General features: G+C 37.8%; 1 protein-coding gene across 1 annotated transcript in view; it reads left to right on the top strand.

Annotated features, from left to right (window-relative positions):
* Positions 1-5,751, top strand: part of Abhd17b (abhydrolase domain containing 17B, depalmitoylase) — a 31,126-nt gene extending 25,375 nt beyond the window's left edge. Inside the window, exons 3-4 of the mRNA XM_040746477.1 lie at positions 1,727-1,906; positions 4,223-5,751. Coding sequence (XP_040602411.1) covers positions 1,727-1,906; positions 4,223-4,442 — 400 coding nt within the window. The 3' untranslated portion in view covers positions 4,443-5,751. The remainder of the gene's footprint in view (positions 1-1,726; positions 1,907-4,222) is intronic.
* The last annotated feature ends 7,709 nt before the right edge of the window (positions 5,752-13,460 follow it).

Below are 13,460 nucleotides of genomic sequence, written 5' to 3'. Positions count from 1 at the left end.
AATCTCTAATAACTAGGTTCTGACCCAATAAATCATCAGGGACCAAAATGGGTGTGGTTGTCTATGCAGTCCTCTCCCACAATCATCAGTCTTTATCTGTGTGCTTTCGTGGAAAGACTAATGAATTGGAAGTCAGGGTATCTGTATTCTAAGTATAGGTTTACTGTCAACTTACAGTGATGGTCATTGTGCAGCTTAAGTAGATTGAATGGTCTCTAAAGTTCTTTTTAACTCATTATTCTCAAATTGTTATTGGGTAACTAGGACCTCATGAGTCTTGCTCCTCTTGAGTTTTGATATTGCTTACATTAGCCCCAAAGCTAGAATTGCTATGTGCAGTGCTTTTAGGCAGCTGACAGCAATAGTATGTATGGTCTCAAGAGATGTGCTGATGTTGCAGATGCTCATCCTCTAAGCTTCTTGGCTACTGGGAGATTTTCTGGGTTAAGTAGCATGTCTAATCAGTTAGGTATAGGTGAAACCCACCTCTGGTGATACCCTGTATACTTGTGGAGGACAGATTGAAGAAGTGGTGGGGGGTGTGCCATTGCCTGGATAGTAAAAATGGTTTTGAGTACCTGGATGAGGACATATGAAGAGTTTGCCTCACTCCTGGTAAATGGTCAGATTCTCAAAAATTCCCCTAACCTCTCAAAGATTATACACTGCCGTCCATAACCCTCTTAGCTGTCAGAAATGAGCACTCTGCCTTCTTAGTGGAACAGCGTACCGATAGTGTCTGTAACCTTTAGCCCCTCCACCTTTAGCTCCTGTGGCACCTCCCCTACATCTGAAGTAGTTTACAGCTGGAACAATCACACTGTAAACAAGTAGCACTTCCTGGAGCATCCCAGGTAGCCAATCAATTTTTATGGAGTCAATGAGTTCACATACTTTACATCTGTAATGCTGTCAACAAGGATAAAGTGACACTCTTAAGGTTTTTAGCATGAAATCTATTCCTAATTAACTTAAACAATACCATTTGGAACACTGGGTCATTTAATTATATTGCTAAGTTTTGGCCCATCTCTGTGAATAACCATAGAGAGATTTCAAGAAATACTGTAATTGGATCTTGACTAAAAGTATAAGTTCTGTATTATTCTTTCCATACCATAACTTTATGCAGTATAACCAGTTCAGAAAATCATATAACCTACTCTTGATGTACAGAGAAATGAAGAACATCTGCTCTATTGGGTTGAAAATAATATCTTACACTAAATAACACTAAATATTAATGGTTAGTTCATTGAAATATATGTGGTACAATATATTCCAAACTTAAAATTACTAAAATACAATGAGTGACTTAAATTTTTCTCATAAAATTGAAGGGTTTTTTTGTTTGTTTGTTTGTTTGTTTTTGTTTTTTTTTTTCGAGACAGGGTTTCTCTGTATTGTTTTGGATCCTGTCCTGGAACTCGCTCGGTAGATCAGGCTTGGTCTCGAACTCACAGAGATCCACCTGCCTCTGCCTCCAGGATTAAAGGTGTGCACCACCACCGACCTTAGAAATTACTTTTCTAAAAGATTAGAATTGAGCATGAAACAGTTCAGAGTATAGAGCTTATTGTAACATTAAAAATGATAGCTAAGAAATTTAAATTTTAAAATATAAATTGGCATTGTCTCATTGTGAGACATTCTGTAGCAAATCTTTAGAATAATGGAATATTACCGTCCACTCCAACTATATCTTTTGAACTTCTGAATTTCTTAGATACGGCATTCGCCCTGAAAATGTGATTATATATGGCCAGAGCATAGGGACAGTACCATCTGTGGATCTTGCTGCTCGGTATGAGAGTGCTGCTGTTATTCTTCATTCTCCTTTGACCTCAGGAATGCGAGTTGCTTTCCCTGATACCAAGAAGACCTACTGTTTTGATGCATTCCCAAAGTAAGTTCAACATTCAAAATGATTTCATTCCAGAACCGTATAATAAGATATCATTGAGTTTCTATTTCATGTAATTGATCACATAGGAATTGTGGGGAACTAGCTTGAACAGAGTTAGTACATGACTGATCAAAAAAAAAAAAAAAGCTGAAATGTTTGATCATGAAGTGGAAACTTAGATCCTAAGCAGTGGCATGAGTAAGCACTGGAAACAAGAACGAATTTGTGAATGTAAATTAACAGGTCTGAGCAGCAGGTTGGATGTAGAATTCTACAAAGAACAGCTTGACTAAGGCTTTTGCCTTGAGGTACTAAAACAATATAAAATTTAGTGAGATGCACAGCATGGGAAAAAAAGAATGATTCTTTTTAGCTTGCAAAGAAAGTTGACTCTTAAGTGGCTGGAGGAAGTATTGCTGCCTACCATATGTAATAGTGGATAGGTTCGAAAGGAGGGCTGCTTCCTTCCAAGGCGAAGAGTGGTTGCCACCTGCTTTGTTCACATTTGGAAAAAAGTTAATGGCCTATTTTTCTCAAGGAAAGGGAGAAGACGAGTAGGGAAAAGTTGGCACTTTTTGGTCTTTCTTCTCTTGGCAGGAATATAAAGGATATTTTTGTGAATGGGAGGCCAGAAGCCAAGTTATCACTTGGTTCTTTAGCAGAAGAGCAAAAGTTATTTCAAAAAGTATTTACTCATTGTTGGGCTAGAGCAATGTTACAACCATGGTAACCGCAGTTGAATCCCTAGAACCCATTTTTAACTTAAAAAAAAAAAAACAGTAGTGGTACTCACATGTATCAGAGCTGGTGAGAGGTCAGAAACAGAAACTGGTAGATCCCTGGGGCTCCCTGGCCTCTGAACAGTCCATTTAGCTGGTTGATGGAAATGTGAGTTGGTTGGGGTGATGCATAACCCACTTATTCTGCCTTTTTCATGATTGACGTACCGAGACATTTCCCAGAAGTAAACTAGTTGAAAAAGAAAATACACGATTTTAAACTTAAATTCCTCTATGGTGAACATGTCTGAATTGTTTATTAGGACATAAGACCTTGAGAGTACAGTTTCTCTGAATAACAAGATTCCATCATGGAGCTGGAGATTCAGCGCAGAGGTTAAGAGCACTTGCTGCTCTTCCTGAGGACCGGAATTCAATTCCCAGCAATCACAAGGCGGCTCACAATTGTCTGTGACTCTAGTTCCAGGGGATCTGACACTCTCACACTGCACTAATAAAATAAATAATGTTTAAAATACTTTAAAATTTTTTAAAAAATAAACAGGAGAAAACTTTTTAAAAAAGATTCCATCTTTATAATCAAAGTGTTTTCTCTGGGGAGGGAAGGATGTACAGAAAGCATGTTTGTAAGATTGCCTCTGGGTAATTCCCTCCCAAGTTGCCTTTCGAAAATTGTTTGCTTTGGTCTCCATCATATATTTGAAATGTTCTCTTTAGTATCTGATCATTTGGCTGGCTATTCTTATGTAAGAGAGGAAAACCAAAGAGCCACTCTGGTACACTGTGCAAAGAAAACTGTGGAACTCTGCCAGCCAGCATTCTCAGAAGCCAAATAGGTTCCACAGAGCCAGCCTTTTGTGTGTTGTGTGATGTGTGATGTGGTACCTCTCCTCTAAGCTGGAGTCCTGCATCTACAGACCTTCCAAAATTGAAGGAAGAAAGTTACTCAGCTTTTCCAACAAGTCTGGGAAAGAGGGACCTTATTGTGTTAAGCCAACTTTGAAGGATTCCTTCATGTTTCAGTCCCCCTCCTTCATCTCCATGGAAATGCCTTGCCCTTCTGGGGTATCCCATGGTAACTTGCTTCTTCACTTGCCCTCTGTTTACATTGTGTTTTCACATATCTTTTTAATCAGTTATTTCATATATTCATCTGCTTTTCAGATTTAAGCGTTTTTTTTTTGTTAGTTTGTAATCTTAAACCAGAACAAAACCAAAACATTCTGCTTGAATTTTAGTGACTTATAGACTAAAATGAGCACGGCAGGGAATTAAATTAGTGTAGTCAAGTGTCATCCTTGATTTGAGCCTGGGCGGAACTCAACATTGTAGAAAGGTGTTTTGAGTAAGGGTGGCAGCGAGTGACTGAAGCAGCACAACTGTGCAAAGGTGACTTCCTCCACCCATAAGAGTACATGGAAAGGGCGGATGGCTTTTGGATCCTACTCAGACCTAAGTGGCTTCTATCCCTAAAGCTGATTTGTACACTTCTAATGTTTAAATTTTCTGTTCCAACACAAGAAACTTAATTTCCTTTTTATGTAGTTCATTGATTTTTTTCTCTTTTTCTCTCCAGTATTGACAAAATCTCTAAGATAACCTCTCCAGTATTAATAATTCATGGGACTGAAGATGAAGTCATTGACTTTTCGCATGGCCTCGCGTTATTTGAGCGTTGCCAAAGACCTGTGGAGCCTCTGTGGGTTGAAGGAGCAGGACACAATGACGTGGAGCTTTATGGACAATACCTTGAGAGGTTAAAACAGTTTGTGTCACAGGAACTGGTAAATTTGTAAACTACTCTGTAAATTTGCATACTGGGTTTTCTTTTCTTGCTGAACTGCACTCCTTGGTAAATAACATAAAACCTGAAGGTTTTGTTTACAAATCATGTATGTTGCCTTCATAATTGTACAGGTAATGATTTGTTAACAGACTTAATGAAGGTTTTAATTACCAGAACTAGAAACTGGAAATAGCAGTATCATGCAGTCAGGCTGTGTAATTTATATTTTTTCTGTGAATTTTTTTTAAACATCAAAAATGAGTACTGTATGAAATTTTAATTCTATAAAATCAAATGCTGTAAAAGTATTGCCAAATGCTTTTGCATATCAAAAGCAAATTTATAAATATTTTTAAACATCTCAATGTCCTAAATATCCTGGTATACAAATATAATATTCTTTCAAAAAGCTGTATATCTAAAGCAATTCAAGTACTCAGAATAAACTGTAAAAACCAAAACTATGAAAGCACCCACATTAACTAGAGTGACCTATGCTCTGTTGTACAGGGATAGAGGCTTAAATGCTTATTTTATTGTAAAAATACATTGACTTTTCTGTATTCTCTGATAATAGTACATTATCCTAAAAAAAAAAATGAAGTCTTAATTTTTATGCCATCTGTTAAAACTTACCAGCCGTTCATCGTGTAAATGAGAAGCCCTGATGACGCTGATTTTTAACTAGTTTTGATTTATGTTTGGTACTGTGAGACAACTACTTAAGATTTTCATTCAGTTATTTAAAAGATACTTAGGGCTTCAGGAATGATTTTGTATGCAATATTTTAAATTTTGACTAATTATTAGAATTGTAGTAGTCTTCCTTATATGAATACTTGAAACTCCATTAGTTGTTCTTCAAGACTACAGACAGACTCACAGTTTGGTCCCTTTCCACCTTGGCTGTTTTTAAGAGTAGGGCCTATTCTTTTGGATTACTATCTGAAAATGTCATGGGTTCACTCCTGAATACAGGGGAGAAGAAAACATGTCATACATTTTATATTAACCAGTATAGTAAAAATAAATAAATAAAGCTCACACACAAAAACTAAGTTGCCTTTCCTTGAATGAATCTTGCCTGAATAAATGAAAGTAAAATAAAAATTAAACTAATGGTATGTAGTCTAATTTGTAATGAATGAGAATTGAAATAATACACACTGTGGATGTTTTTAAGGCCTTATGTAGTTTTAATTGTTCTGCTTGTTCTGTGGTTATGTCTAAGACTATAGTATATGATTCTTTAAAGTATATCAAGTATTGTGAATGCTTTGGTTCAGATATGTCAAATTAACAGTAAAACAACAAATGTACCACTTGGCTGTGCTTGTTTGCCTTCTTCTGAACTCCTTATCCTCACCAAAAGAGTAACAATCAAACACCTTTATGGAACATTTCTAAAATTTTCTATAATTTTAAAAATTGTAGTAACATACTAATTGTACATGAAAGAAGATTAGTTAGATATTCCCACAAATGTGAATGGCTGGCCTGATCAAGTACAACCTTCTGTTTTCTACCTAGAGACCTTCCTTCCTGGTCTCGAGTAATAACAATCCTATTTATTTGTTTATTTACTTATTTTTGAGGTAGGGTCTCACTGTATAACTCTGGCTATCCTGGAATTCATTATGCAAACCAGACTGGCCTCAAATTCACTGAAGTACCTGCGTCTGTACCTCTCCCAGTGCTGAGACTAAAGGTGTGTACTAACATGCTTGGCTCCATTATTTTACTTTTAGGTCAAGTTTTTTAGCATCCGCATAGAAAAGGAAAATCCCATGCTTATCATCCTTACTTGCTTAACATAATGTTCTTTAATTCCATCCAGTTTACTGCATATGGCAGGATTTCATTCCTTATGGTTAAGTAATACTCTGATGTGGGTGTGTGACACATTTTACTTGTTCACTAATCTGCTTGTTACTATAGTTATTACTTAATGAGTCAGAGCCTGAGCCCTGACACTCCCAATAAGCCAGGTCTTAAATAAGCCAATTAAACAGTAGTAAAAAGTAAGTCTGGGGTGGAGATGTAATCAACATAGCCACATTGAGGAGAGGCAAAGAGATCCATTGAGCCCTTCCTAGCTCTCTCAAACTGTTGCCTGCCTGGGTTAAGGTCGGAGCCTGTTCCCTGGCAGCCCTAACAAGCCAGACTTGGCATACACCCTTAATAAGCCCATGAAAAGAGCCAGATTAACAGTGAACTGCAGAAGATTTATTCAGTGTGGTCGCACAGGGGATTCTTACTGAGTTTTGGGGTCCTATCCAGATAGCTGTTGCTTATACCAGTTTCAGAAATAGTTCGTTTCCAGTTTCTCTAGTAGTTTGAGAATGCTGACTCTTTCTTTTAGAATGTTAATCTACTTTGAGTTGCTTTCTGCATGGGGTAGAAGAAAAGACCCTTTTGACATCCAGCCTCCTGGTACTGTTTATTGAAGAGACTGCCCTTTTCCCAGTGTGTGTCTGTGTGTGGTACCTATGTTGTGAATATGCTAGCTGTGAGGTGTGTATGTTTGGGGTTCTCTATCTCCATTGATGGGAGTGCCCCGGGGGACAATTGCATGTTAGCTTTTTAAGACTCATTAGTATGTCTTCTAGGGTACTGTGATGGCCCTTGCTTTGTTTACTTTGCCCATGATTGCTATTTGGAGTCTTGTGCTTTCATTGAATTTCAGGGTTATTATTTCTAGTTCTTAGTTCTGTGAATAATACTGGTATTTTGATGGGGATTTCGTTGAAATATAGATCACTTTAAGTAGAATGGACTTTGCATTTTATTCTTTGTGTCTGTTTTTTTTTCATCAGCGTTTTATAATTATTATAGAAGACTTTCACTTCTTTGGATGAGTGTATGTTTTTTAAGTTGTAGCTGTTGTGAATGAGATTGCTTTCATAATTTTAGCAGATTTTTTTTTCAAGATGGTGTTTCTCCGTGTAGCCCTGGCTGTCCTAGAACTCATTTTGTAGACCAGGATGACCCAGAACTCAGAGATCCACCTACCTCTGCCTCCCAAACGCTGAGATGTGCTCAAGCAACACCTGCTGTTTTATCAGTTTTCTTACTGATGTATAGAAAAGCTATGAAGTGTGTCCTACTTTATTGAATTTGTTTATCGATTCCAGCCTTTTTGTGGAATCTTGGGCTTTTCTAACTTCAGAATCATTATCTGCACACAGGAATAATTTGACTTCCTTCCTATTTGTATGCTTTCTATATTGTTCTCTTGTGTGACTGTTCTGTTGTTGCTGCTGAACTGATTTCAGTTTTCCCCACTCACTGTGACGTTGATTGAGGGTTTGTCATATGTACTTTGTTAGGGTAAGGTGATCTTTCCAAACTTAATAGATTTAGGGTTTTTTATCACAGTCCATTGTTGAACTTTATCAAGTCATTTTTTTTAACTTGTTGAGATGATCATATGCTCTTTAATCCTTTGTTCTAATTAAGTGATTTGCATATGTTGAAGCATGCTCATATCCCTCGGATTAAACATCTTGAAAAAAATTTTTTAAATGTGTTGTTGAATTCAGCTTGCTAGCATCTTGGTTTTTGACAACAAAGTTTTATATTCTCTTACTTTTGGAAACCAGATGTCCAAGGGCATGGTATTAATTAGTTTGTGTTATGAGGCCTTTCATTGGCTTGCAGATATATCCATGTGTCCTTTCACAACCCCTCTCCATCCTACCTCTGTTTATGTATATCACTGATTGTCTTACTAGCTTCTTGTGTTGTGTCCTTGTGTGGTGCCAGCTGACTGAATAGGTTTAGAAAGTGTCACCAGGACCAAAATACCTGATAAGAAGCAGCCTGTTAGGAGAGAAATTTGTTTTGGCCTGGCATGTAAGGATACAGTCTTAGCTGGGATTGTAGAGTTGTGGCACCAGGAGAATGTGTCTGCTTGCTCACATCGCTGGCAAACAGTGAGTGTGGCCCAGAACTCAGATTGGATGGTAACCCAGAAAGCTCATTCCTTGTGATCCTCTTCCAGCTGGACTAACCAAGGAAAGATGTATGTATGTGACAACAAATAAAAGAGTGAAAATGGAGACATAGTAACCAACAGTGTACAAGGGCTCACTAGGGACTACTCTGAAGAATTATATGCTAACCAACTGGAAAATCTTCTAGAACAAATTTCTCAACACCTATGACCTACTGAAATAGCTCTATGTAACACAAAACCACCTGAACAGACCAATTAACAGAGCTGACTCTGTAGTTAAATCTCCCAACCAAAGCTCTATCAGATGGCTTCATGGATAAATTGTTAAATTTAAGAGAATTAACATCAGATTCTTTCAGCCTTTCTAAAGGAATAAAGGAAAGGTAATATTTGTTATACTTTAAATAGGATCCCCCCTCCCTAAATATGTGAACACTTGGCATCTAGCTGAAGTGCTGTTTTTGGAGATTGTGGGACCTGTAAAGACAGGTTTGTCAGTCTTTTCAAAAAGCTAACTCTGTCCAGGGATGGAGACCCATGCCTGTAATCCTTAATTACTCATGAGGCTTAAGTAAGTGTGTCCTGAATTTGAGGTCAACCTAGGCTACACAGTGAGACCCTGTCTCATAAATTTAAATATCCAGCTGTTTCATTGATAGTTTCTATTGTTTTCTTTGGTCTTTTATTTCATTTATCTCAATTGTTGTTTCCTTCTGCTAATTTTTATTTGGTTTCTGGTTTAAGAGATGATATTAAATTGTATATTTGAAATCTTTGTGGGTTGGTTGGTTTTTAGGTAGGCTCATTAGTACCATAAACTTGCCTCTTGGTAGATCTGAAATTTATAGCATAAAGTGGTTTATCAGTTTACACTTTTCTGAACCTGGACCTTTGGTTTTTTTGTTTTTTACCAGTTTCCTGCCCTATGTAAGTGTGTGTGTGGGTGTACACGTATGTACGTACATACATACAAATATAGCCATTTTCTTCTTAATGGCTTAATAAATGAAAATGAGGGCTGGAGAATTGGCTCAGTAGTTAAGAGCACTGGCTGCTCTTCCAGAGGACCCAGGTTCAACTCCCAACATCCACATGGCAGCTCACAACTGTCTGTAAGTCCAGTTCCAGTGGATCAACACTCTCACACAGACATACATGCACGCACTAATGTACGTGAAATTTTAAAAAGAAAGAAATAGTTAAATAAGTAAATAAAAATGAATTTTTGAAATTATAATTGACAGCAATTGTCATATTCTTGGTACACTTGTGTATGCTATATGACCAAAACTTAGCTTAAGAGCAGCTTTCTCTGAGCAAGTATTATTACAGAAAGCCAGATAAACCTGCAAATCTTGAGAACCCTGACCCTGCATTTACAAGTGCAGAAACAAACCCAGATGAGGTAGTTGTTTGCTCTAGGGCTAAGTTCATTAGCACTTTTGTGGTAAAGCTCCTAGATCCCATTATCTTCTTTTTAAGTAATATTACTGTGATCATTTTGGGTTCCAGCTACACAGCCCAGGCTGGCTTGACCCTGCAGTCCTCTTGCCTCTGTCTCCTGAGTGCTGGGATTGCTCCAGTGACCCTTCTGGATACTATAGCACCAATTTATTTGCTCTCCAATGCTTAATTTTGTATTTTAAATAACTAATTTTTCATTATCAGTTGGTTATTCATTCAATAGCAGTAAGTTGTTTCTTTCATGCTTCTCAATGATTTGTGTATTTAATTAATGCTAACATGTTTACTAGGTGAAATAACAGCTTTTTAGATGTCAACACCTAATAAGTATGGCCATATGAATAAATAATAGCTTACCATATTTACTACAATTATACTTACACTAGAAATTAGACTGAGGTGTAGTCTACAGAAATGAAAGGAAACGCTTACTTATTCCATTTCTAAACATTGATGCCTCTGACTAAATAGGGGATGAGTAATGCTGAGGAAGGAAGCAAACACCACTCACCTGGACGTGACCTACTTGACATTTGAGCTTTAAAAACAAAAGAAAAAAAACAGGAAGAATAGAGTCTACAAATGTTGTTCAGCTGTTTAATTGGCTTGTGTGAATCCAGATGGACTTGGACTCTTATTTCCTCTTGGCTGCCATGACTAAACATGTATAATGAACATCACACAAAAAGAGCTTTAATGGTATGATTTAAGAATAAAACTCATCCAGGCAGTGAGGCACACACCTGTGATTTGATTGCATGGGAGGTAAAGGCAGTAGGAACAGAAGTTCAAGGCCAGCCAGATGGTGCTGAGTAGACACTATCGTAGAAAACAACAAATTCTTACACTGGAAAAGGAGGGAAATTCTGTTTTGTAATATTACTTCAGTAATTCAGAGTTAGATTGGTTTTTTCTAAAATGACTGCTAAGGGGTTGAAATGAAAGCTCCATGAAAGAGTGCTTGCCATCCATGTACAAGCCCCTGCATTGATCCCTAGAGCACAAAAATTAAAAATTTAATATATTCCAAAGGAACTGCTTAAGTCGATTTTGCATTGGTGTTGGGAGGCCAGCAGGCAGATTTCTGAACATAAGGCAATCTGAATCAACTTTATTTTAGGGGTTTTTTTTTTGTTGTTGTTGTTGTTTGTTTGTTTCGTTGAGACAGGGTTTCTCTGTGTAGCTTTGTAGACCAGGCCGCCTCGAATTCACAGAGATCCACCTGCCTCTGCCTTCCCAGTGCTGGAATTAAAGGTGTGTGCCACCCCAACCCAGCCTGAATCAATTTTAAAACAAGAGCTTGGCATGGTAGCTCCCTCTGTAATCCCAGCCTCTAGGGAGGCTGAGATGAGAGGATTGCCCGGAGTTCCGAGCCACACTGGGCTACAGGGCAACACCTTGTTACAAAAAAGAACAAAAAAAATTGTTTGAACTATTCCTTCATACTAAATGATTGTAAACTAGAAATCAAAACATCTAGTTAGCATTCTGTATTGCAAAATTGAATCAGGTGAAACATTTGCATTTAAGCACATTGTTTCTTTTGTAAAATCAGAAGCCATCTGTAATACCATTAAAAACTTTATGTTATTTCAAGCCCTTCTGAGTGTCAGGTCTCTAAACGTAGGTCCACTATGAGAAAATAAAATGGAAGACTAGCTAAGTCGTATGACACTTGTCAAGGGTCGTCACTAAGTCTGGGTGGGTGGGCATTCTGTAGTATAGTGTCCTGAGCTTGGTAGGAAACCCACCACAAACCTGAGAAACTGGAGGAGACATATGAAGGGTTAAGTGTGAGTTGATTAAGCTTGGCCCTGGGGGGATATCCAGCTCCATAAGAAAAGTGTGCTAAATAAAAAATGATAAAAAAAAAATAAAAGAGAAAAGTGTGCTAATTAAAATTCCTGAATAACCCAGTATAACACAGGGTGAAGAAATAGAAACCTAAGTGTGAAATAACCTGAAATGCAGTGGAATTCTCCTAGAAGGGGATAAACACAATGGGAAAAAAATGGCTGTGTTGGACTGAGAGCTTTTTATGAGTGAGCATTTCCTTTATTTCCTTAGGAAAGTTTTAGTTGAATTTTCTTTTACTATGCCCCATGTTGGAACACCAAAATGTTGGTTGTTTTTTACTCTTTGCTTTTTGGCTTTTTACTTTTTTGGGATGGGGAGGTGCCACTCCGCTCCTAAATAAGTCACATGTGGAGTCTTTTTTTTTTTTTAATGCTGAATATAACATTGTTTTCTGCTAGTTTTATTTTGTATTCCAATCCCAGTTCCCCTTCCCTCCTCTCCCTCACTCCCACTTCCCCTCACCCATGGTCTCCTTAGGGTAAGGCTCCCCTAGGAAGTCAACTATGTCTCCCATCACCTGGTTGAGACCAGACCAACTTTTTGTCTTTGACCTAGAAGGATGTTTGAACATGTCAGTCACTGGCTACTACTGCTAAACTAAATAGTGACATAGTACCACTGTACATGTTCATTTTTCTGTACTTTCTCAAATTTGAGTGTGCTCAGTCACTTAGATGTTGCTCGCAAACTGAGACAAAACATATTGCTGTTTCTCAAATTTATGATTGTTTTTGTTTTCTGAGACAAGGTCTCAGAAAGTGTAAGACAAGCCTAGTCTTGTACACTTATAATGGGGTACAAGAGACTGCCCTGAGCATGCTAAGCATACATCCTATGATTTGGCCCACTGCTGGTCCTAGACATAATGAATGCCGTTAGTTATCTGGTTTTCTAAACTATGAGAGCTGCTGGAACAAATTTATGGGACTATAACTATGAAAGGACTACATGCAAACAGAAGACCCTGAGAAGCCAAGCAGCCTGGGTTCTGCTAACTGAAGAACACATGTAATTCACAGAGGGATGGAAAGATAGGTTCCTGGTTAAGAGCTACCCTTCCAGAATTCTGTTCCCAGTACCTAGATTGGGTAGCTCTCAACTGCCTTTAACTCCAGCCCCAGGGAATTTGATGTCCCTTCTGGTCTCCACGGGCACTAGCACACATGTAAAATACAACTTAAGAAACTTTCTGTTGTAGAATATTATTTTTAGTTGTGTTGTGCTCTGAAATATTTGTTTAGTGATACATAAAGATGTGTTGCTTTTGTTTATGCTGCATTTGTTTAACTGTGAAGCTGTGATTTTTTTTTTTTGGCCTGTCTAAAACACCAAATGGTCTAATAAAGGGCTGAACGATCAATGGTTAGGTAGGAGAGAGGATATGTGGAGCTGGCAGGAAGAGAGAATAAATAGGAGGAGAAATCTGGGGGAAAAGGGAAGGAGCAAGAAGAAAACAAGGAGAAGAATGTCGGGCCAGTCACCTAGCTACATAGAGGCAGCCATGGAGTAAGAGTGAAAGTAAGATATACAGAAGTAAGAAAGGTAAAAAGTAGATGGGATAATTTAAGTTAAGAAAAGCTGACAAGAAACAAGCCAATATAAAATGGAAAAAAGAAAGCTTGTTCAACAAATGGTGTGGGTATAGCCCGATGTTGACTGCAGAAGAATGCAAATAGATCCAAAGCTATTGCCATGCACAAAACTCAAGTCCAAATGAATCAAAGAGCTCAACATAAATTCATCCACACT

The sequence above is a fragment of the Mesocricetus auratus genome, unplaced genomic scaffold (genome assembly GCF_017639785.1).
Source record: "Mesocricetus auratus isolate SY011 unplaced genomic scaffold, BCM_Maur_2.0 Super-Scaffold_4256, whole genome shotgun sequence".
NCBI lineage: Eukaryota > Metazoa > Chordata > Mammalia > Rodentia > Cricetidae > Mesocricetus > Mesocricetus auratus.
This window is presented reverse-complemented; position numbering and strand designations above follow the sequence as displayed.